We start from the raw sequence: 25223 nt of genomic DNA, 5'->3' as shown, positions 1-25223 counted from the left end.
AGTCTTACTTTGTATCTGATTATGACCCTACCATCGAAGATTCCTATATGAAGCAGTGTGTGATCGACAGTACCGCCTGCAGATTAGACAGTAAGTTCATGTTTTTTTATTATTATTTATTGCCTGCTCACTCTTGCATCTTTTATGTCGATGTCGATAAATTCTATTTGATACCATTCAACTGGAATGCCCTGGGTATAGTTTATTGCATTGATTGTAGTTGTAGGCTTGTAGCCCTGTCAAATTAATGAACCAAAAAGTATGAACATTTGAAAGTAATTAAGTAAAAATATATGAAAAATGTTCTTGCTTGGTTTTTAAAAATATTTGAACTTGATATCAATTGAGGAGCTGTGGAGGCTCTTCATTTATTTGTCTACACTGTATATGTTTAGCGTAGAGAGATTTGCTGGCTGTGTTGCGTCATGTCTAATTCTAGATAGAACGCATTCATGTACAGTACAACTAGGCAAGTGCCCTATTTCTCATGGACAGGAACAGTATGATGCAGTGGTAGTTAGTACTGCTCTAGTAAAAGATTAATTTATGAGCTATGTAACTTTTGGCCAAGTACCAGTGTTGGCAGGCGTCGTCGAGTTCATCGAAGGGAGAAGCTTGAAGATTAAAGAATTTCCGGGAAGTCTGATGATTCAAATGGCGATAGAGGCTCCTACTATAGCTCTCTAAAAGTGGTAACTGAAAGAAAATTTAAAGGAGCAATCAGATCTCAATTTTAAAATTGAAAATATTAGTATTATTATAATTATGATCTTTCTTACTTTGGAATCCCGGTTTTATATTTGAAGCTACGCTTTCTCATCTATGGGTCGTCCTAGTAGACCTTATTATTATTTTTCTTTCTTCGTTCATTTCTGAATCGCTGCTCATTAACACAAATTTATATCATGAGTTACTCTTGAATAACATTACTTTAACTTACCCTGGTCAGTATAAAAACTGTTTCTCAAAAAAAAAAAAAAAAATTGTTAGCAAACTGCTTATATCCACTACAGGTAGTGAGCCTGTGTAAAAGAATGTGTAAAAGAAAGTTGGCCTGACGTTTCGATCCTAGCAGGATCTTCTTCAGCAGCTAAATGGCAATCATTTACAGCTAATAAACATCCAAGCCTGAGTGTGTGTGAGGTCAGTGGCCTTATTCTTGATTAAAGGCCTATTCTGAGCACTGAATTTGTTATATATTCTGCTGGTATTCTCAACACTAGTGTTTATTAAATAGACCAGGTACCTGCATGATGTAATCTGTTACTTTAGTATAATTACTAGAATTATTGCTTACCTGTCTCCTCCTGACCTCAGCACTGTTCACCCTCTGACCATCAGTGACCAGTCCCTCAGTGACTAGTCACAAACGGTTAATGACCCTCCTTCTCAGTGGTGAACTCGTGAGGTGACAAGAATTTTAAAGTTCAATGATACTCATAAATTTTCAAACCCTTTCTAAGGTTTTGGATACATTGAATCACTAATTATGAAATTTAGCGAAATGTTAATTTGCGAAGGAAACATTCAATTTGTTAAATTTGTGGGACACAATATATGGCCTTTATCGGACGAGGTGAAGTATGGATGGTTGTTACCACATCAATATCTCTTCCAATGGTTGGATTGAGGATAAAACCATAGAATTGTAAAATTTAAAAAGGTAGAATAAGAGATACAGTACACGGTTTGGTCAGAATACTACCAGAACAGTTATGAGTGAATGGCAGTGAATAATTTGAGGGATTATAACCTCCAGGAGAACATTTTTGACATCTTTTTGTAGCTTGCTAAAAGGCAGCTAATAATGACCTTTGGTATTGGTTCAACTATAATGACCCTAGATGTGCATTGTGCAACATTAATGTTGACCCTGGTCTGTGTCATTTTCTCAGCTCATTACCACGTAACTCTCTGTTAGAACTTACGAGTGAAAATCATTTTGAAATAACGATACTGGACATCCTGCAGTCTATGAAAGATACTAGTTTCAGGAAGTACGTAACATTTTAGAAAGCAGGAAAGTTGTTTTGATCAATCTGTATAGACTGCAAGAAGCCTGAAAGGAAGGTAATAAGGGAATAAGCTGAAAGTAATTACCTTATAATTAAAGTTATTTGAAATGAACTTTATTTTAAATATCAATGGAGTTCTCAACAGAGGCCACTGTCAGATGGGTCGTGATGTACAGTACTGTATGTCCTATATACTGTAGTACTTAAGAGAAGTTTGCGAGAATCAGTAACCATGAGTTTGTGCAATGGCTAGGTTTAAGTTTGATATCATTCATTCACTAACTGATGTACATGCCCATGCCAAGTATCATTAAAGGGTGTGAAGACTCGCGCAAAAAGAAACGTCTAATGCCGGTAATCTAACCTAGTTTCGGATGAGGTGTAACAGAAGTGTTAGAGACCACTATCGATCCCAGAAAATACACACACAGCTTGCTACCGTCGGTAATTAGACAATAGTGTATACATGGAGTCAGTACATACAGCTGCGGTCAATACGCACAGCACAGTGTACAAAGGAACAGCGTTGGACATCTCAGGTCCAGCTAAAGATAACAAGGTATCACGTTTCATTGCTGTCTGCATTTTGTAGCGACGCGAACAAAACGTCACTTGCAAGCAACGGAAAGTTAACTTTTTCAGATGGCCGCACGCGGTTTGGGGGAGTCTTCAATGCCTTTAAGAACTGAACTAACTGCCTCATCCAATTATCACCTTCTTATGCGCTTCTTTAAGGGAATTCATCATTATTATAACTACCTTTTTTGTTACTACAGGTATGGCCAGTGTCATTGGTTACAAAGTTTTTCTGGAAGAGTGGTAGGAGCTATAAAATTTGCCAGAATTAAAGATCAAGATTTTTATACACATGTACTGTTGCTGCATGAGTATAAATTTGAGAATTCTTCTCAAAAGAACTTGCAAGTTTGTCTAAAATGAGTATTTAAGTCTGTAATATAAATGTTCACCCAGATACTATACAAGAAATGTCTAGCTCTTTCAACACCGCAATTATTATACAGCAATATGTTAATCATGGCTTTAACAATTTCATCCCCCCCCCATTACCAAACCAAATCAAGATCCCTTGTCCCTTGTGCTGGATGTCATTGTTATCTTCACTTCTATTCCTTTAGCCAGAATAGAAATCTTCTTTGGTGATTCTCGTAAACATAGTTATTATTCAGACCAGACAGTTTTACGTTTACTTCAAACTATTGCAAAGCTGACAGGCTTCTATCTGTTCAGCTATGTAGTTTATAAATTGTAGCCTCGTTTACAAGAGTAAGGGTGTAGAAGAAGGGGAGGGGGAGGGTTAAGGTTGAACCAATGTAAGTCAATATTGTTTTCCCTTCATGTTAAAAATGGACTAAGTTTGTTATCAGCATTGGATAAATTACTTATTCAGAAAAAAGCAGCCAACAAAAAAATTGTGAACAAATATTATTGTATAAATTATTCTTCCTACAACTCTCCCCACCTCTACCCAACTCCCATCTCTCCTCCTTATGTGAAAATATTAATATTGGCCCTGTTCTCCTCCCACCCCTCCCATCTACTAGCTCTATATGGGATAAACTGACATTGCAAGTTACATTATAAGTTACTTGATGATGTTACAGACTCTGCATTGTTGTATTCCTACTGTAGTATCTATGCATGCAGTTCCATTTAGTTTCTTGGACTATGATATTCTATCTAGATAATCTATGATTCATCTTGATATGATGGGGACAAATGATTGATTCACATCTTGGTCATTAAGATGCTGCCCTGTGGCATTCCTTTGCGCCTAATAATTGTTCTGATGGCAAATTCTGTGCGACCAATTTAAGACCCCATGCTGGATTTGTGATAGGAGATGAAGTCTGAGTAAACTAGAGGAACTACTGTAGTCTACAGTACATATATTATTTAAGCATTCATGTAGCCTTAGTAACTGATCAGCTGTTTAACTGCTTGATGTGTGAAGGTATGCAGTCTAATGGATGGGACCTATTAACTGCACTGTCTCATGATAAGATACTGTAGTATGGACTGGAATAGCTGTGCAGAGACTAGGAAGCTTTTGTACAGTAGGTATGCAGTATGAGGTCCATGACTGACCTATGGTGGGAGGTAGTATGGATTGGAATGAATGCAGAGCCTATAAGAAGCTTGTGTACAGTAGGTATGCAGTATGAGGTCCATGACTGACCTACAGTATGGTGGGAGGTAGTATGAATTGGAATGAATGCAGAGCCTATAAGAAGCTTGTGTACAGTAGGTATGCAGTATGAGGTCCATGACTGACCTATGGTGGGAGGTAGTTTGGATTGGAATGAATGTAGAACCTAAGAAGCTTTTGTACAGTAGGTATGCAGTATGAGGTCCATAACTGACCTATGGTGGGAGGTAGTATGGATTGGAATGAATGCAGAGACTAGGAAGCTTGTGTACAGTAGGTATACAGTATGAGGTCCATGACTGGCCTATGGTGGGAGGTAGTATAGACTGGAATAGCTGCAGTGACTAGGAAGCTTGTGTACAGTAGGTATACAGTATGAGGTCCATGACTGACCTATGGTGGGAGGTAGTATAGACTGGAATAGCTGCAGTGACTAGGAAGCTTGTGTACAGTAGGTATACAGTATGAGGTCCATGACTGACCTATGGTGGGAGGTAGTATAGACTGGAATAGCTGCAGTGACTAGGAAGCTTGTGTACAGTAGGTATACAGTATGAGGTCCATGACTGGCCTATGGTGGGAGGTAGTATGGACTGGAATAGCTGCAGAGACTAGGAAGCTTGTGTACAGTAGGTATACAGTATGAGGTCCATGACTGACCTATGGTGGGAGGTAGTATAGACTGGAATAGCTGCAGAGACTACCTGTAGGAAGCTTGTGTACAGTAGGTATACAGTATGAGGTCCATGACTGACCTATGGTGGGAGGTAGTATAGACTGGAATAGCTGCAGAGACTAGGAAGCTTGTGTACACTAGGTATACAGTATGAGGTCCATGACTGACCTATGGTGGGAGGTAGTATGAATTGGAATGAATGCAGAGACTAGGAAGCTTTTGTACAGTAGGTATACAGTATGAGGTCCATGACTGACCTACAGTATGGTGGGAGGTAGTATGGACTGGAATAGCTGCAGAGACTAGGAAGCTTGTGTACAGTAGGTATACAGTATGAGGTCCATGACTGACCTATGGTGGGAGGTAGTATGGACTGGAATAGCTGCAGAGACTAGGAAGCTTGTGTACAGTAGGTATGCAGTATGAGGTCCATAACTGACCTATGGTGGGAGGTAGTATAGACTGGAATAGCTGCAGAGACTAGGAAGCTTGTGTACACTAGGTATACAGTATGAGGTCCATGACTGACCTATGGTGGGAGGTAGTATGGACTGGAATAGCTGCAGAGACTAGGAAGCTTGTGTACAGTACTGTAGGTATACAGTATGAGGTCCATGACTGACCTATGGTGGGAGGTAGTATAGACTGGAATAGCTGCAGAGACTAGGAAGCTTGTGTACACTAGGTATACAGTATGAGGTCCATGACTGACCTATGGTGGGAGGTAGTATGGACTGGAATAGCTGCAGAGACTAGGAAGCTTGTGTACAGTACTGTAGGTATACAGTATGAGGTCCATGACTGACCTATGGTGGGAGGTAGTATGGACTGGAATAGCTGCAGTGACTAGGAAGCTTGTGTACAGAAGGTATACAGTATGAGGTCCATGACTGACCTATGGTGGGAGGTAGTATGGATTGGAATAGCTGCAGTGACTAGGAAGCTTGTGTACAGTAGGTATGCAGTATGAGGTCCATAACTGACCTATGGTGGGAGGTAGTATAGACTGGAATAGCTGCAGTGACTAGGAAGCTTGTGTACAGAAGGTATACAGTATGAGGTCCATGACTGACCTATGGTGGGAGGAAGTATTTATGTAGTATATAATCTGTAAGCACCGTTTCACATCAACCTAACCTATGCAGTGTTATTTTACATCGCATAATCAGCATCCCATCGTTAGCATTGCATGGTTAGCATCGAATCCTCTATAGATATCACTTTTAAAACAAGTACCTACTTTTTCTGAGATCCTTCGGGATCTGTACCATTCAGGAGTCTCCCTACTTGTTTTGAGCAGGTCATTATTGCTGCTTGTAAATTTATGTCCAAACTGATAACTTTGCTTTGGAGACTACAATCAGGCACTTTCAAGGACTACAATCAGATACTTTCAAGAGTTTTCTTGGTTGTGTCCTTCAACTTGCTTCAAGTGTTTTCAAATTATTTATTAACTTTGTTTGTGCCATCTATTGTTGAATGAAACAATCTACAGGTTATCACACTAACCTCACCATCTGAAATCGAAAGGCTCGATCCTCTAGAAAGATGAAGCTTTCAACAATAGATCTTGAATATTAACATTCACTAAGTAAAGGCAGCTCTTTAAGTTTTTACGCCAGTTTCCTACAATCTTGATTATTAAGAAGGCTATTCTTACCTTTACAGGAGTATGTGTGACTCAAACAAAATACTTCTATCGAGCAAACTTATCCACATGCCCGTAAGATACTAATTTGGATTAACGAGCATGGTGATTTAACTTGCAAATAGTTTATTAGCCAGCATGTCAGTAAATTAGATCATTATTTAGTTAATTAGATCATAAGTTAATTAATTAGGTAGTTTGTGAGCAACACAATTTTGTTAATTTATTTTATTCTGAAAGTTTTGTCACCCAGGTGCAATTTCAAGTAGTCGACTAATTCATACAAGTCATAGGTCACACAGGTCATATAATGGTCACATATTGTAGGTCACATACATACAAGTCACAAACAAGTCAAATTCAAACAGTTCATAAAATAATTTTAAAAATATTTGACAATTATTCTAGATTAAAGCTTGGTTGGTGATGTTATTATTGGCTTACAGTATTGTGCTATTAAGGAACTGAATTGTGTCACAACTATTTAGCATATATGTATCAATGAAAAGAGAGAGAAAATGATTGTCTCTGGCGAAAGCTGGATTAATTAGTCTATTCAATTGTTGAATTTTTAATCCAGATGTGGCAGGAACAAATAATTTTCTAAGCTAATTAATATACTTAATTTGCGATTAATTTGACAAATTTCTCTTGTATTTGAATTATTTCAACTCGCTTAGAATTCAAACAGGATATGACAATTTATGAATTCTACTGGCAACCCCTCTCCCCCTCTCCCCCTCTATTGTTTGATTAAGATTACAATTATGAAATGGAATACTTTAATTAAAAAGATCACTGTACTTAATTATAAATGAATATATGCAGTAGTATGAGACCTGGATTATCAACCATGTATTGTTTATCAAGCAGTCTCAAATATATATTTAATTAACTTCATTTGAAAATTGTTTTATTTTCTGTTGATTTATGGTGCATTTTTAATCAGGACTGATAATTTACCTTCGTTTTTCTTGCAGTTATTTCTAACCATACAATTTTCCCCGTTCTGTACATACTGTAACAGATATAAAAAGAAAACAAGCAATTATGCACATTGTGTTCTGTGCTAATTTGAAAAGGCAAAATTTGGTATCGAAAGTGGATAAGGATGTCTGTTTCCTGTTGATGAAAGAAAGGGTGGAAACAATACTAGTTTTGTGTTCAAGCTCCTGGAAAAAAAAGAAAAAAAATCCCCAAAACAAAACACCAGAAAACATCGTGTTTTGATGAGTTAGTTATGATGACCTTAGTTATGATGACCTTAAGTTTAGATTTCTTGTTTGAAGTGGAACTAAGTTTGTGTTTGTGTGAATTTTTTTGCTGAAAAGTGCAGATATTGACCTATAAGTGTAAGTCAAGGTCAACAGTAACCTAGATGGGACATGGAGAGCTCACATTATCTGGAGTGGGTTTGAGTGAATTTGTTTTTTTCTTTCCAGCCTACCGCCCAACAAAGTTTCTTATCCCATGTCTTTAAATGAAACAACATGTAGTCCGAAATAAATTATCACATCGCAAAATGCTATATTATATTCAAAACTTGGCTAATTGCTAGATCTACAAGGGGTGTTAGAAGTTGTATAGTAGTTTTTATAGACAGGAAACATAGTATTTTATAAGAGAAAGTCTAAATTTCTGCCTTCAAAACTGCTATACAAAATTTTGAAAGCTAAATTAATCCCTGAACAGTTTATTTTCATTTGTTTCCAAATTGTTTTGCAAAGGGGTAATAAGAGACCAATGTTTTTTTTTTTTTTACTTTTCCTATTTTACAAATAGTTCAGATTTGCCATGAGTGTAAACTAGAGACATCTCTCACTGTATAATGTGGACAAAAACTGCTTTTCCTGTCTTCATTTGTTTGTTTGACTTTAGATCAAAAATAGAATTGTAGAAGGATATTGCACATGTTGTTGCCGGATTTTATTGCACAGTAGTCCCTGGCTATTTTGTTATTCAACAACAAGGAAAACCAACTTCTAGGAAGCAATGCTTTCCAAAATAGTGGCGTGGGATTTTCCCTTGGCTTGGTAAATAAACGGTGAGACAGCAGAGAAAAACAAATTAAGTTACTAAACCTGCCTTTGAGCTGACTTCAGAGGGTGTTTGTGTAGATATCATTTGTAAGGTCATAGAAAATGAACTATGTGAAATGTACGGATTATTAATTAATCAAAAAAAGGAGGATAGGGGATAGGAAAGTGAAAGAAATTTGAGATCAGTAGGAGGGGGATTCAAGCTTGGGAGGAAGGGATTTGGGGATTGTGAGGTGGGGATTTGTAGGATTGGGAGGAGGGCACTTAAGATTGGGATTAGGAGGAGGGGGGGGGTGTTCAAGCTTAGAAGGAGGGGATTTGGGGATTGACAGGAGGGGATGCATAGGATTGGGAGGAGGGGATTAATGATGGAGAGGAAGGGATTTGGAATTAAGAAGGGGGGAATTAGGATTGGGAGATGGGGATTTGGGGTGAGGAAGGGGTGATTAGGTATTGGATGGAATAGATTTAGGATTGGGAGTCCTTACGGGATTTGGGATGGGATTGGAGGGGATTCACAAAGTTTAGTTTGTTGAAAGGAATTCTTTCTACAAAATCTTAAAAAGTATACTGATTTACATGAATTTGGACCAACAGAATGAAGGAAATGAAAATGAGCTTTAACATGTACAGTACATGGATTAATGCAGTTGAGATCAAAGACAATGCCTATAGATCATTTCAAATGTAAGAAGTGCTCATACTGTACAGACTTAGCTGTTTGTAGAACACATACTTTGAAACAATGTGATGCTTACATTTCAAGCATGGACACTTCATCTGAATGCATGTGAACCGTCATGTACAGAACAGTCATAAATGACTCCATAAAGTGCTATTGTGTAATTATTTCCGATCGAGTTGAATACATTTGGCTGAATCAACAAGTGTTATATAGATACATTGTGTATGAGATAGAATATCTGTATTGAAAGGGGTCTCTTGAAAGGCAGTTTGCTTGTATGCATGTCAAAAGCAGTGGGTAGTTTCCTCTTGAACAATTATCCCTGTAGCCCATTATGTCTTTGTACAAATTGTGATCAACCAGGAAGTTGTTTGAGAGCGTAATATAATTACTCATGAAAGACTTTGATTCAAATACATTATTATTGATGTTGATTTTATGATACTTTAGTGCATGATACAAGCCTACAGACTGTATTAATGACAGTGTGTATTTATACTATAATGTAGCAATTGATTTAAGTGAATTTGGATGGGGGTGTGTTAGTGACTTGATTTTGCAACCAGCTGAAACTACAGCCTTTATTCACACACTGAAGAAGATTGTATTCAGATGTTTACCTGTACTTAACTCAACTGTCATCCGCCCCAGTTTTTGATAGTCACATTTAAGATAGTTGATAGGCCCACGGTCCTCAAACTTACCCACGTAAACTGTAATTTTGTGAGCCACATAATTACCCAGCATGCATTGGGAAGTGCCGGCATGCAAGCATTCTTCTGCATGAACATGTTTTATACAGATGTATTTTCCTATTTCGCTAGACATAAACTTACGAAAAAGAGAAAGATATGAATGATTCGTTGCTTTTGTCTCTTTTTTGCAGTATTAGATACAGCTGGGCAGGATGAATTTAGTGCAATGCGTGAGCAGTACATGAGGTCAGGGGAAGGATTCCTGCTAGTATTTTCATTAACCAATAGAACAAGGTGAGTATTTAAAGTTTGGCCCGAATGGGAGAGAAAGAAGAATCCTTAAAAAAAGTAATAATTTATTACCATGTGATGATTCTCAATCCTATTGGAACGGTCATTAGTTTGTGTATTGTATTTAAAATTAATTCTATAGAAAGAAGCTCTTAGTTTGCCTTTCAAAATTAAAAAAAAAGAATTGAAACATTATTTTGGGGTTTCAATTCCTACATGATGTTCTGATAATTACAGAAACGAACAGAAATCATGACGATTGGTTGACTAATGATTGTTAACTGACCAACGGACTTATGTGTTAAATCTTCTTTATTTGTACCAGTTGGCAATAAAATGTGACTTTTTTCCTTCTTCTGGCAAAAAGCAACTTCACTGCGTGGTCTTACGCCCGTTAGTAATTAGAATGAATTTTGAGGAGCCTGGTCATAGATGTGTGCATCTCAATATATATATCTCAAAGTGTTTTTAGGTGTGGAACTTGAGTTACTGTTTTCTTAGTTCTTACTGTGTACAGTAGATACTTTTTGGAAATTGTTTTTAAGATTTTTTACTTGGTACATATAAATGTATGTTCGGGTGTGGATTGATCACAGAATATTGAATGGTTGCAACATCAATCCACTTACTCGTTAGTTTAGCCATGTGCTTTCATAATCACATTCAAATTTATTTAGGTTTTGCATGTTAGTTTTAATATGTCTGATTTGATTTGTGGGGAATTGATAAACTTTCACTTTCTTTTGTATTTTTCCATGTAAAAGGGAAACTATCGGTATTTTTTTTTTTTTAAATATAGCAGATTACTAAAAGCAACATGCTTCAGTGAGGTTTTCAACATTGCACAAATTAAATCTTAAATGCAAGTGATAATAATTTGTAAAATGGTAAAAATTTAAAGATTATCTGTAGTGCACCATTTTCACTTAAACTTGTACTTTGAGCACAGTATCTTAGCAACAATCACCCAGGCTGATGAACACAGCCCTCTAGCTTCTCTTGATGTACCTTAACTTAAAACCAACTTGCTTCTTGTTGTTTGAGCAATATTCTGTATATAAATAATACCCAAGGTTATAATATTTAAACACTCCCCAGTCAGATAAGAGAGGATGGGGAGGGGTCAGTTGAAGCTAAAGTCTGGAACCCGGGTCAAGTTAGGTTGCCTGATATGGGATGAATGAGAATCGATTCTTGTCCTCATAATACACTTTTATGGAAAAATGAAGACTTCCAAGAGGGGCCCTGGGGACATAATCTTTCCCAAGGCCAGACCTAGCTGTCCATGCTGCTGAATTTACCAATGGTGTTCCTTCAACCATTCTCATAGTTCGTTTTATAGCTCAGGGCTCTATCTTACCTTACACTATCCTAATATTCAAGTACAACCTTCATACTTCTACAGGACGTACCAATGGTGTACATTTAACATATTCAATGAAACCCTGTCAACTTTGACATCATGTTTCTCACTTTTCAGTTAAAAAGATTCAAAGTTACCCAAGTATCGATGTGGTATGTACAGTAGAGTGTGCACTAGTTACTAATAAATATAAATATTAGCAAACTTGACAAACCTACAGGCAGTACAGCCATCTATCTGTTTTGTGGCCATGTTGGTTAAATATGGCACACAGACCCCAAACTCATGTCTTTCCTTAAAGATCAGCTATAGTTTAGTTAATCATACAGCATTCACACAAAGACCCTCATACAAGATAAAATATGTGGCAGGGTGTTGCAGACTAATTGATAAAAAGAGGTCATTTTATCACCAAGGCAGGTCGATTACTGTACATAATCTCAAGAAACTTTACCATGATAGCGTGCTATGGTTGGGGTCTATACAGAAAAGCTTTAATGTAGCAACATCGAAAACAAAATATTTCAAAGCTATAGGTACAGTAAGTTTCGGTGCCTGAGTTTTGGAATGATGTTACTTCATTTTTGCAAAGAATTTCTTTTAAATGTTTATAATATTCTTATTATGTAGTCCTGTGTGATAGCTGCAGTATTGTTTTTCAGCATTGCTAATCAGGTTGTTCAGACATAACAGTAAGTTGTGCAATATGTTAAGAATAATACTTTCAGTATGTTAATATGTCAACACACAATCCTTTCATACACCATGGAAGAGATCTGAATTAACTCATATCAGTTTTACATGTATAGTTCAAAGGAGTAATTGCTTAAATATTAAGAGTAAAACAATGTTACGTTCTGAACAGGATCTTCTTTTAACCTTAAAGTGAAACCCTATATAGTCTCCATGTGCTGTACTTTAAAAATATATATAGATTTATATAGATAGATATATATTGTATCAGACAGTATTTTGCAGATGTTTTAATCAGTTTTAATCACGATGCGTTTATCAAAGCCTTAGAACCATTGTATATTTCTTTTCTAGGAAAAAAAATAACTTTAAATTAAACAAGTCCTGCTCTGATTCTGTTCTTCTACCAAACTGCTGACCTTCACATGTGACATTTGTCATAAAATGGAAAAGAGAACAGTGTTTTCAAAAGTACAGTACCTATTTTGATGGTGCAAATTTATGTTTCGGTTTCGTGTCACACAGTCTTTAATAGTACAGTAGGCTTGTTACTGGGTGTTCATTAAAGTGGTATTCAGTAGATTTATAAACTTGCAAAAGTGGTGCCCAAATCCTGATGTATTAATTTGAACTACTCACTAATTAGTTATGATTGTGTAGCCCCCCTCCCCCCCCCCCCCCAAAGAAAGAAAGAAGAAAACACCATAATGAATGAATTATTTAGTATTCGATCAAATTAAATTAAATCATCTACAAATTATTAATGTACATCCGGTGGTCAGAGACGAACACATTAGATAATCTTCAAGGTTTGGACTACCAAAGACGGCTTTGGAGGTGTTTACATACAGTATATATTAACTTCAGGTCATGTATTGTACAGTAACGAAGTATCCCCAATTAATAAACTGTTTTCACTCTCCAGCACCTTGGAGATACTGAAATTCCCATGATCCACATGGAGGGAGAGTTTTACCGGCCCATAGCTGGTGTTCTATACAACAAACTACAGATTTCTCCTAGATATATGTGTTTAAGTGTACTGTCATATTAGTTATTTGGTGATTCTTGGTTATTTTGCTACATTTTTACGGACAAATCTGCTGTTGATGTCAACAAAGACTTGATTGTCCCAATGGACAACCAGAGAAAATCCGTAAAAAATTAGTCAAATTTGCTTCGGAATGAGTTGTAAATCATGCTGCTTTAACAAAGCACAGTAGTAATGGTTCTTTTTATAGTTTCATTAAGTGGAAATGCTGCAAATTGAAAACGAAACAGTTTTGGTGCTGAACGTAACAGTCCAATTATTCAGCTCGATATTCGGATGGTGTTAAATCCGTGGAGTAAGTAGTGACGATATCGTTTGATCTCTTTCAGTTTTGATGAAATCTTTAAGTACCACAGACAAATACTACGGGTGAAGGACAGAGATGAATTTCCAATGATCCTCGTGGGCAACAAGTGTGATTTACAACAGCAGAGAGAGGTGAGTTCTAATGATATATAAATGACATTTGTCCACTGGTTTCCTCCCAGTGGCGGAGCGTCCATACAGTCAGGGGGGGGGGCGGATGTCCCCCCTGACGGACTCAAATGGACTGCTGGTGCCCTTTTCAGCTTTTTACTTATTCGCGATTATTGACTTTTTTATTGCGCTCTCATCTACCTATTGACATTTGTCACATTTTGTTGGTGTAATTTTCTGACAAAATGCTCTAACATCTATTTATTCTTCGTTTATCTGCAAATTAGCAAGGCCCAGAAAGGGTCATTTCCGGCGATCTAGGGAGTATCTTTACTCCAAAATTTTCTGTATGCTCCGCGCCAACCTGTGGTGGCGCTCCGCTTAGATAGTGTCGAAAGCGCCCCTACAGAACATTCTCGCCCCCCCTGACCAATACCCCTAGCTCCGCCACTGGTTTCCTCCTCCCTGTTTCCATAACTTAACATGAAAGGAAGGTCAGCAATCAGTTGATGAGAGTATAGTCACCATTCATGTTTCAATTCCTGTCAGGAACTGAGTGGGTTGCAAAATGTAAGTCATTAATAACATCTCAATTAATCACCGATGTAAATAGTTATTCCATTTTTTTTTACAGTATTGCTTTTGGTTAGGATAGTACACACATCATGTTGCAGTACAGGCCCCTCCCCCTCCCCCACCCACCACCCCTTGTCACACTGTTTCACAAGTTATAAACTGTAACTGTATGTGTTTGCCTGAGACACATGATCACATTATTAGGTACTGCGCCACAATTAATTACTCCCATTGACTTAAACACTAAACTGGTCACTTTCCAAGGCCGATTGAGCATAGATAGACGTTTTCAACTGACATATCCTACCCACCATATGATAGCTGATGGCTATCATAAAATATTCAACTTTTGCCACCATGACCGTTTAGATTTTGAGCTAGAAGAGCTCAAAGTTTATCATGTAGTTGCTTGCTAACCAATCTGCTAGCTCTCACTGCGGAATATTCTCGTTTCACCCAAGATTTTCTAAAATACCTTAAATCACCTTCAATCCTCCGGATTTTTAGACCATCAGTAGTTTATTTCATCCGCTTCAACATCCAGGCATCAAAAAGAATGGTGATGACTCAGAAAATGCCACACAAATCAACACAGTAGGGCACTTTAAGGCTATTTTCCGATGGTTAACCTCTCAGGCGGACATGCACTACTCTAATTGTGGTGTGATACCATTATGTGATACTGCTCTCCTCTCTTACCTGTGCTGAACACACTTTGACATCTATGCAACCATCCACCCCTCCCCCCCCCCCCCCTTGTGTATAACTTGAATGTGCAACAAAAGGAAAATGAGATAATTTAGACCATAAAGGATGCCACTATTAGGTTAGGTTTCCTCAATTGAGGAGTGGGTAGGGGGAGGGAGGGGTTGGGAGAAAGGTTGAAGGGATTGGAAGGTTTGGTGTTCTTTGCATGTACCCTTTACACGGGTATCTCAAGATCTGTGATTTGATGTTTTGATTCTACCTTAATACTTTAATATTAATACTTTGTATGCGTGAAATTATGAAGGTGAAATCTGATATATACAAAAAGAAAAATTCTTCTTGTAAAACTTTTTGCAGTTTAACATTTCTCAGCTTTGTAGCTCGTTAACATGTTGACATGAAATTTATTGCAATTTTTTGAGTTTGACAACAAATGTCAATGCTAACTTTGTTATGGCCGATTACAACCTCTTTTAGATCTACTTTTATACTGTATTTGCAGTAACAAAACAGTTCAACTATCAATATCAATCTTTCTTAAGTGTTTTTTTATAGCATTTCTTTTTAATTGCTGTGTAATATATAACTTTCTATTATAGATATATATACCTTTAAACTGGATTATATTTCCGTGTGATATTTGGATTTGATTCAGAGTCTGTTATTATGACTGCTTGTAAAAACAATTATTTTCAAGCAGTACACATGGGCATCCTGGTTAGGAAAGGATTTGTTGTTGTTGTTGATTTTAAGGCAGGATCGAGAAACCCAAACTGTATCTCAGTGAAGTGAAAGTTACTGATCAAGTGGTAAGCAAGTTCGAATGGAGGAAGTCCTAAGATAACATGATCGTTGCCACTATGTAAAAATATGTATGTCCTGGAAACATACAAGGATATGTTTTTCTAGTAGTGTGTGTTAAAATTCTAAGATATAACATGTTGATACTGAGTGTAATTAGTGTCATAGCGTTCACAACTGATAACCACAGATACAGGGTGATGGCACATGTACAGTACTTTATATAGAATGAAGAAAGTGACGAAGATTGGGATGAAGAAAGGGACCAAGAATCGGACGAAGAAAGGGAGGACGGAGAGTGGGACAGGAATGGGATGGAGAAAGGGCCAAAGAATGAGATGAAGAATGGGATGAAGAAAGGGATGGAGAATGGTACTGTATGTAGAAAAGGAGGAAGAATGGGACAGAGAGTGGGACGGGAATGGGACCGAGAAAGGGGCAAAGAATGGGATGAAGAAAGGGATGGACAATGTGATGTAGAAAGTGGCCAAGAATGGGACTGACAATGGGACAGAGGTTGGGGCGGAGAGTGGGACAGAGGTTGGGACGGAGAGTGGACAGTTTACAGAAGCTACTGTACCCTGAAGTTGACTATTTTCTTCTTTTTTGAGGGGGTGGGGAGAGGGGAGGAGATGAGGGGCAGGGGTAAATTAGTAGGACGTTAATTAACTGGTTGAAGATAAAACTGCAGTACTGTACTTTTGGAGTGAAGCAAATTGGATATGGCCTTTTGAGCAGATAGTCAGCCAGCAATGACGGAACGTCTTTTGGGTAATTTTGGTATCATTTGATGTTATTTTCAGCTTGGGATATATTTACTGTACATGTACTGTACCTACATATTCTGTATAACTTATTAACTTGAGGTACTGGGACTTGTAATATTACTGTATATATACAGCCTGTGAAATTTAGCAGCAGGATGTCTTCCTAGAGCTGTGAATCAACTCTGTAGGGAAGATTAAATCAAGAGTCGTCTTTGTGACATGATAACTTTGAGAAACTTCCTAGAAATAATAATAAATGCCAACCTCTTTGTTCTCTCATAAAGGAGACGCATTGTTTACCGATTGAAGTATTATCACTGTTTTCATGAATCACTGAACGTACAGAATGTCCTTGAGTTAATTTGATAGTACACTGAATGAAAATCTTTGACTACATTTCAAGAAATGATGAGGCAACAGAATAATTGTAAATATTGAGAAAGGTGGTCTAGGGAGGAGAAGGAATAGATCATGGAAATTTAGTCACATATATGTGAGTCATAACTGAGTGATATTTGAAGGATGTGTTCTAGCTTAATTAAAGGCATTGAAGACTAGCCCCAAACCGTGTGCGGCCATCTGAAAAAGTTAACTTTCTGTTGCTTGCAAGTGACGCTTTGTTTGTTTCGCTACAAAATATAATATGATACCTTGTTATCTTTAGCTGGACCTGAGATGTCCATTGCTGTATCCTTTATACACTGTGCTGTGGGTATTGACCGCAGCTGTACAGTATACATACAGTACTGACTGTACACTGGTGTCTAATTACCAAGGATAGCAAGCTGTGTGTGTATTTTCTGGGATCGATGGTGGTGTCTTACACTTCTGTTACACCTCATTCAAAACTAGGTCAGATTACCGGCATGAGACGTTTCATTTTACGCGAGTCTTCACACCTTAAAATAGACATGTGTGTACAGTACTATCTCCACATATATGCTTTTACATTATAGTGTGTGTATCATAGCACAGTACATGCACGTTACATGAGTGTACATATGATTTGATGTCTGCAATGTCAAGTGTTGTATATAAATTAATCTTAGGACAGAATTATGTCCTTTTTCAAGTAACTAAAATGTTTGACAATTTAATGACTTCTATTGGATTGTGTAGAATTGTGCTATTAAATCTGCATAAAATACATACAGTATTTAGAAAATATGCAGGTCTTTATATGGAATTGGACTTGGGATTTAATTTTAAATTTAAAGCATGTGAAATGTCACCACTAATGCCCCCAAATATGCCATAAAGTCAGATTATGGTCACCCAGAGAATCTAACATTTCAACAAGAGCACATTTTTATGCTTTCCCTCCAAAAGCAATTCTCCACATCAAGCTATTTATTAAAGCAGTCTAATTTAATGACATTCAAAGGCTGCTAGTAATAATATGGAGGATCATATCAAATCATATATCAGTCTTTGAATACTTTTAGCATTTTTTACCGGCCCTAGCTTTTGCAATTTGGGGCCAGTACAGATAAATGATCTTTAGTACACTATACCATCGACCAAATCTGAATTTAGAATTAGGAATTGCAATAACAGTTACACTGATTTACAAGCGTGTGTCGCATACATAATTCTTGAGATAGGCCAAGTTTAATGGAAATTAGAGGAACCCTTTAATAATTTTTAGAAGCAGCCAAGATTTGGATAATTTAGTAGTGTACTGATTGGTACATTTATAATTGGGATATCCTATCTACCCTAAAGGGGTCTGACAGTAATGGTCTTGATGAAGGATAAGATGCAGAAAATTAATATATTAAAGGTATATATCAAGGGATATGTTAAAGGGATACACATGTAAGGGATATATCAAGGGGTATGTTAAAGGCATATTAAAGGGATACATGTGTAAGGGATTGTTAAAGGGAAACGTGTTAAGTTTGATCATACCTCCCAACACAACATTATGATCATGCACACAGTACTTAGTTTTATATCAAACGTTTTAGTTTTATTTTGCTATTTAATTAACTATTCATGAAAAATAAGTAAGGTGTTAAAGATACATCCAAATGGGAGGAGAAAAGTTAGTGCTAAGCTAAAAGAGGTTTTCATACTCAAGAGGAAGCATTCAGTATTCCGGTGATCCTAATCCAATTACGATTAGCAATGTTGGATTTGTTGTATCTTTTGAAGCTTCCATCAGACGTAAACTTTCAACATCAAACATGGAAAAATATGTCTCTTGAGATGAGATGACGGAAAGCTTCATGGCATTATTAAAGTGGTCGATGGAGCTCAGAGTCTTATAGCTGAGAAGTAGCTGGTTGATTATCCTCCAAGAAAGGGTAATTAGGGTGCTGTGTTTAATTGAAGTTTTACCAGTTTTCCAGCTACAGACTGTGCATGAATACTGTACTATAGGAACATGTATCCCATTGATAGTCTGAGACAAATAAGTGTTGCCATTTGTAAATATTAAAGAAGTGAGTCTTGGAGTTTCTGAAACATTTTTGCAAATTGCAAGTGGTAGTAGTTGTCACTGAGACCTCTCTCCCACACCCCACCCCATCCCCACCCCCAAGAAAATAACGATAAAACATAATAAACTACAAAACAACAAACTTCACAGAAAAAAAAGCGGAACAAGAAAAATGATATGAACAACAAAGCAACTACAACAAAAACAGAGAGAAAACTGTCAAAATTCATATCTCAATTAAATTTAATTGGCCAATTCTGACTCCCTATGGTATTGGCAGCTGTTTTTATGTCTGTTTTGTTGTCAATTCAACACTTAAAGGAAATTAGACATTGATGTTTAATTTGCATTATATATTAGTTAATTATGTAAATTCTCATTCTGCCTAAGTTGCAATTGTTAGCAGCGAGTGGGCAGTTTGTTGACCATTATATTTACTTCACTTGACCCTCACCCCCACAACTCCTTGAGACTGTTTATTGAACATGCAGTGTCCATGGCAACCAGGGATGTAATGCTTGATTGTCATTTAATCTTTACAGTAGAGATCTCTTCTGAAATTGGATGGAAAAAGGTTGGCAAATTGACTAGGAGATCTTGTGTGTCATTCACTTAAGGAACAATATGTAACAGTTTGTAGCATTTACAGTGTGTGTATAAGTTTAACATATATCATGACTTGTACCTAAAGTTACAAATAGTAGGATGTGGCATCAATCCTGGGGGAAGAAGGTTTGTCTAAAACAGGGGTGGGCAATCTACGGCCCGGGGGCCACATGCGGCCCGCCAGATGTCTCAAGAAAAAGGAAAAAGAATCAATCAATTTTACATCACCACAAAAAATGAGCTAGCTGCTTATAATTTATCGGCACTAACGATGCTGTCAGGTAGGCCTTATTATCCCCATTAATTATCAACTGTACTGTATTGTCATAATGTTTTTGTGAATACAGACATAGGCGTAGGAGCCTAATTTGATTTGGGGGGGGGGGGCTGTAACGACTTGCCCGAAAAATATAACCAAATTTTTGTGCGCTCTGCGCGCATTCAACATGTTAATGTGCATATATCATATAGGCTTTCATCGGTTATTACATCACATGCCACTAACCGATGAAAGCCTATATGATATGTACGTAAAGACGTTGAATGCACGCGGAGCGCGCGAAAAATGTTGGTTATATTTTCCGTGTTATTACCCTTCCATATTGGTTTTAATTATTGGGGAAGTTGTTACAATAATAATGATAATAACAATATCAGTTTAACTATTGAAAAACACATTGCAAATTACTCTTCTTTCAGTAGGTGCCCAAAAAAATCCCAGCATATTGCCCATTTTCACAAAAAAAAATTGAAAACACACTGCAAATTTTTCTTCTTTCAGTAGGTGCCTGAAAAATTCTCAGCATATTGCCCAAATTTCCACACAAAAAATTGAAAAACACAACTGCAAATTTTTCTTCTTTCAGTAGGTGCCCGAAAAATTCTCAGCATATTGCCCGAATTTTCACCAAAAATCTTGGTTGTGGGGGCTGCAGCCCCCCTAGCCCCCCCCACTCCCGCCTCCTACGCCTATGAATACAGATTAAGTACACACAACTACAGTATTGCTTGAAAGTCCTCGGAATCAAAGGTTTGAAATCAACAGCAGGTCGTTGGTTAGGCGTAGCCCAGTCACATTTTCATCCCTTATATCTAGCCCATTCATTCAAAAAGTTTGCCCACCCCTGGTCTAAAATGATGTCATCTTTGTCTAATCTGTATTGTAAGCTCAGATCAGACCCTGCAATTTGGGCCTAGCAATAGATTTACCTAGAGGAAAGAGGGAGTGATCGTGCTTGTTGTATTTGTGATGCAAACACCATTTAGGATTGACCCCAGTATCCAGCGCTGACCTTTACTTGTTCAAGTTGCTTCTTACCTGTGTCATTTGACAATATACATGAACAGCAGTAATAGACTGCAGTAATAGAAGCACTGCCTGTGACACAACTTCCTGTTCGCTGATCAAGAGAACCGAGTCTGAAATAGTACTTACTGAGCATGGGATGTAGAAAAGTGCAGAGGTTCAAACTTGTTTGATATAATTGTTTTAATTCTGAACATCAAGCTTGGTAACTGATGTGGATAATGTGAATCAGTTAATGACATTATGCAGTTGAATTCCCAAAACAAAGGCTGTTAAATTTATTAATATTTCTACAATGTAATTATATGTATACAATACTATCTTAACAACCTTATCTATCTTATTGTAGCTAGTACACAAGACTCGATTTGGTACTTTATCCTTGTTAGCAATAGGACATTTAAAGTACTGTGTCAAAGGAAAAGCTGCAGCAGCTCCCAAATGCCCTGCAGCAAGGCTGCATCAACATCAAACAATAGAGATTATCTTTTTGGACCAGCAGTGCCTATTGTGTGATACTGCAGTGCCTATTGTATGTACTGCATATAAAACAATAGATTTCATCTTTAGCTGCAGCCTAGATGCAGCTCCCTCCAGCAGTGTCCAACTGTACTCTTGACACAAAGCTAGCTAACATTCTAAGTAATCATGCTGCTGTAGGTCACACACATACATTACTATACCTTTTCTTTGAAGCGTGCTTCATAGCTGCATACTAAATATTTCAGTGGTGCTTATACTGGCAACCGAATACCATAAAATTTGATATCTTTTCATATGCTTTAAATTGTGGAAATATTTCGTGGAAAGGTACGGATGAATTCTTAAAGTGTTCGTCCATGCGGGGGTTCTGTTCCTCAGGATCTGTCTGACACATTTGAGAAGGGTATCATATATTAGACTGCGGCTTCAAATAGTCTGACAAAGATAATTAAAGAAGTCAAACTTTGGGCTTAGCTGAAATTGTTTGGATTGGTAGCATATGCAGGCCCAAGAGACATAACTGAATTTTATGTGTTCCTTTGGAATGTTTTATACTCAATATGAATTTTGCAGACATTGGAGCTCCAGTTCTTTTAATACATGGAGGTTTTTTTTATACTCAGGTATTAATCACACAGATTTTGTTAAGGTTTTACCCATGTCATGGCATCATTTGCCCTGTTCAAAAAGTTCTTGATTTGAATGTTTTTTTTCCATCTGTCACCACCAGGTAACACCAGAGGAAGGTAACCACCTGGCACAAACATTGAAGATAGGATATGTGGAGGCCAGCGCTAAAACCAGAACAAATGTTGATCAGTCTTTCCATAAACTAGTCCGCTTAATAAGGTCAGTATCGCTTGCCAGCTCCCATTTTTCTGCTTTCAATACCCTTTCCTGACACATCCTACCCTGCCTGATCCATCCTACCCTCCCTGACCCTTCCTACCCTTCTAGACCCATCCTACCCTCCATGATCCATCCTATCCTCCCTGACCCATCCTATCCTCCCTGATCCATCCTACCTATCCCTGACCCATCCTAACCTCTGTGATCCATCCTACCCCTCCCTGATCCATCCTATCCCTCCGTGATCCATCCTACCCTCCGTGATCCATCCTACCTATCCCTGACCCATCCTATCCTCCCTGACCCATCCTACCCCTCCCTGACCCATCCTACCCTCCCTAATCCATCCTACCTACAGTATCCCTGACCATCCTTCCCTCCTAGGTCCTAGGTAGGAACATTCATGAGTCTTTTTCAATTAACATATACAACTGTGTAGGGTAAACATCAACCTCCCTCACAGTTAACGTTCTATAATAATTATAATATTATAAAAATAAATATAAAATCAAACTGTTAGCAAACTGCTTATCCACTAGAGAGACTGTGTAAGAGAATGGTGTAAAAGTAAGTTGGCCTGACGTTTCAATCCTAGGAGGATCATCTTCAAAGGCTAAAATTATGAATACTTATCCTATGCTGTTTGATACTAGCTCTGTTGTTACAGTAGTCATCACTATTTTCTATGCACCTCAATGGGTACTTACAGTACTACTCATTAATGACTGTAAGCAAAACCGTCTAGTATTGTCTTTCGATTTCTTATTTTCACTTTTAGTCTCCAATTAATCTAATTAGCAGTTCACATCGTTTGTGATATATATATCAATCCAAAATGATCCAGTTTGTTTATCACTGAGAATTTATTTTAATGACAAACAGGAAACTGAAGGGCTCTACTGTTATATACATGTACTATGTATTGCATTCTATCCCAGATTAAATACACCCAGGGTATCATGAGCCATAAATTAATACCAGGGCATCTACAGACTTAGTATTTAAGAGGGTTCACTAAATGTACTAGTGCGCAGTTCCCCATTGCAAAGTCTGTTGCAACCTAAACTGGAATTAACGATGGGAATAACGATTCACTATAAGCTCATCGTTAATCCAGCATGGCACGATTATTGCTTTACTGTTTCCCAAACCCAAGATGTTTGACTTTTAATCCTAAAGTCCAAGGTTTGTTTCCTGTTCTGGAACTAATTTTTTCTGTACAAAACAGTTCTCTGCTCTTAATTTGGCCCTAAGAAACTAATTTTGATCAATGGTACTACTGTACAGGTACATTACTTTAATAAATGAATGAATGCGCCCGGTTCCCAACTTGGGATAAATAATTATCCCACAGGATTAATAATTATCCCATGGGATTAATAATTACCCGGTAGGGTAGTGAGATGGTATTTGAGGTGGAATAACTGCTGACAGACAGACAGACAGACAGAAAAAAATTATTGTAACAATAGTAGAGCATGCATGGCTTAATGTTTACCATCGTCATGGGAATGGAAATCAAGAAAAGAAATCAGTTGGAGGATACAAAAGATGCGAAAATTGCTCTCAGTTGAATTAACGTACATTCTATACCAAACCGAGATGTGAACTGTTTGGAACTTAGGGAAATAAAAGTACAAGCACAACCATTGCATTTGATTTGCTTACAAGTTCCAAGAACAGGCTGTGAGGTACTGTACTATATACACCAAAGGAAACAAACTTTTTCCTAACCATCTCTGATGACTGATAACATACATAGTTAAGACACAGGGGAGGGGGGGGTATGGGAATTAGCCAGGGAGGAGAGGGGGCTTAGGGTAGTCCTGAGTGCCATAAAGAGTGGGAACCATTGAAAGCGATGGAAGACAGTCTGAGACAAGCCAGCTGAACATGAGATCTTGCTAAATATGGTACAGTACAGTACTTACCACATTCTTCATTTTAGCTTTTGAAAAAGAATTTCAAGTAAAGAAATATTGTGTACTGTCTGCTAACTTCCAATCAGGGTTATCCAGTCTATATACTGTACATGTATGCTGTAATGTAATTACAGTTTGCGACTAATGGCTTGTGGGAACCTGTTTTGTTACGCTTTTCATAAAACTGTGTGTCGAAAATTAAAATTCATTTTTCAACTTTTCATATTCATACCCAATAATACTACAATATGAATTTTCAAAGTAAAAGTACATGGTGTGTATTGCCAAATGTTGCTAATTGATATAAAGAAAAGGCTGTACTCCATAGGGGTTGTTTTTGTCCTAATTGCATTGTTGTCAAACAGTTCACAATAAAGTTCAAGTTTACCCTTCAGATCAATTGATGTTGGCCCCTTCCAGATCGGTCAAGTAAGACTGTTTCTTATCAAGTTCTCTATTCAGAATTGTATCATGCACACAATATTGAATGCACCAGGATTGGTTAATACCCAGCTTGTTGCATACGTATAATAAATTAAATGTGTCAGGGCACGAGTATTCCGAGGTCTTTTTCGAGTAAAGCCATCTCGAATTGAAAATGATTTTGACATACATAGCATTGTATAGTTTCATACACAATATTACTTTCATACTTTCATGGACATTTGAGTAATATCAGTGTTCTCATGTAAGTGGAACCTGAAGTGTGTGTGCGTGTGTGTGTTTGTATATGCTGATGGATATGAAGTACTGTGATTACAACTCATACAGTACTTGGTTTTAGTGTTTGACTCAAATCACTTTATTTTCAAGAGTTGTTATTCACATTTGATGCGTTCACACTAATCCAAATGTGAAAGTATAGTTTATGCCCAAAGTTCATTGAGGACGCAGTGAGTGAATGTTAACGTTTGTTGTAGGCTGTGATAGATTGCAGTGGGTATGTTAAGCAGGAAATGCAGTTATGTATGTTGTTATTGTCTGCATTTTGTCTCATACATGTTGCAAAATCTTTACCTTGT

The 25223-nt window shown here is 37.4% G+C and overlaps 1 protein-coding gene across 1 annotated transcript in view; it reads left to right on the top strand.

The window, feature by feature from the left end:
- The window catches only part of LOC139981113 (ras-related protein R-Ras2-like), a 42598-nt gene that overhangs the window by 5578 nt on the left and 11797 nt on the right, over positions 1-25223 (top strand). Inside the window, exons 2-5 of the mRNA XM_071993330.1 lie at positions 3-90; positions 10117-10219; positions 13653-13761; positions 22161-22279. Of these exons, the coding sequence (XP_071849431.1) occupies positions 3-90; positions 10117-10219; positions 13653-13761; positions 22161-22279 (419 nt within the window). The remainder of the gene's footprint in view (positions 1-2; positions 91-10116; positions 10220-13652; positions 13762-22160; positions 22280-25223) is intronic.

The sequence above is a fragment of the Apostichopus japonicus genome, chromosome 1, assembly GCF_037975245.1.
Source record: "Apostichopus japonicus isolate 1M-3 chromosome 1, ASM3797524v1, whole genome shotgun sequence".
NCBI lineage: Eukaryota > Metazoa > Echinodermata > Holothuroidea > Aspidochirotida > Stichopodidae > Apostichopus > Apostichopus japonicus.
This window is presented reverse-complemented; position numbering and strand designations above follow the sequence as displayed.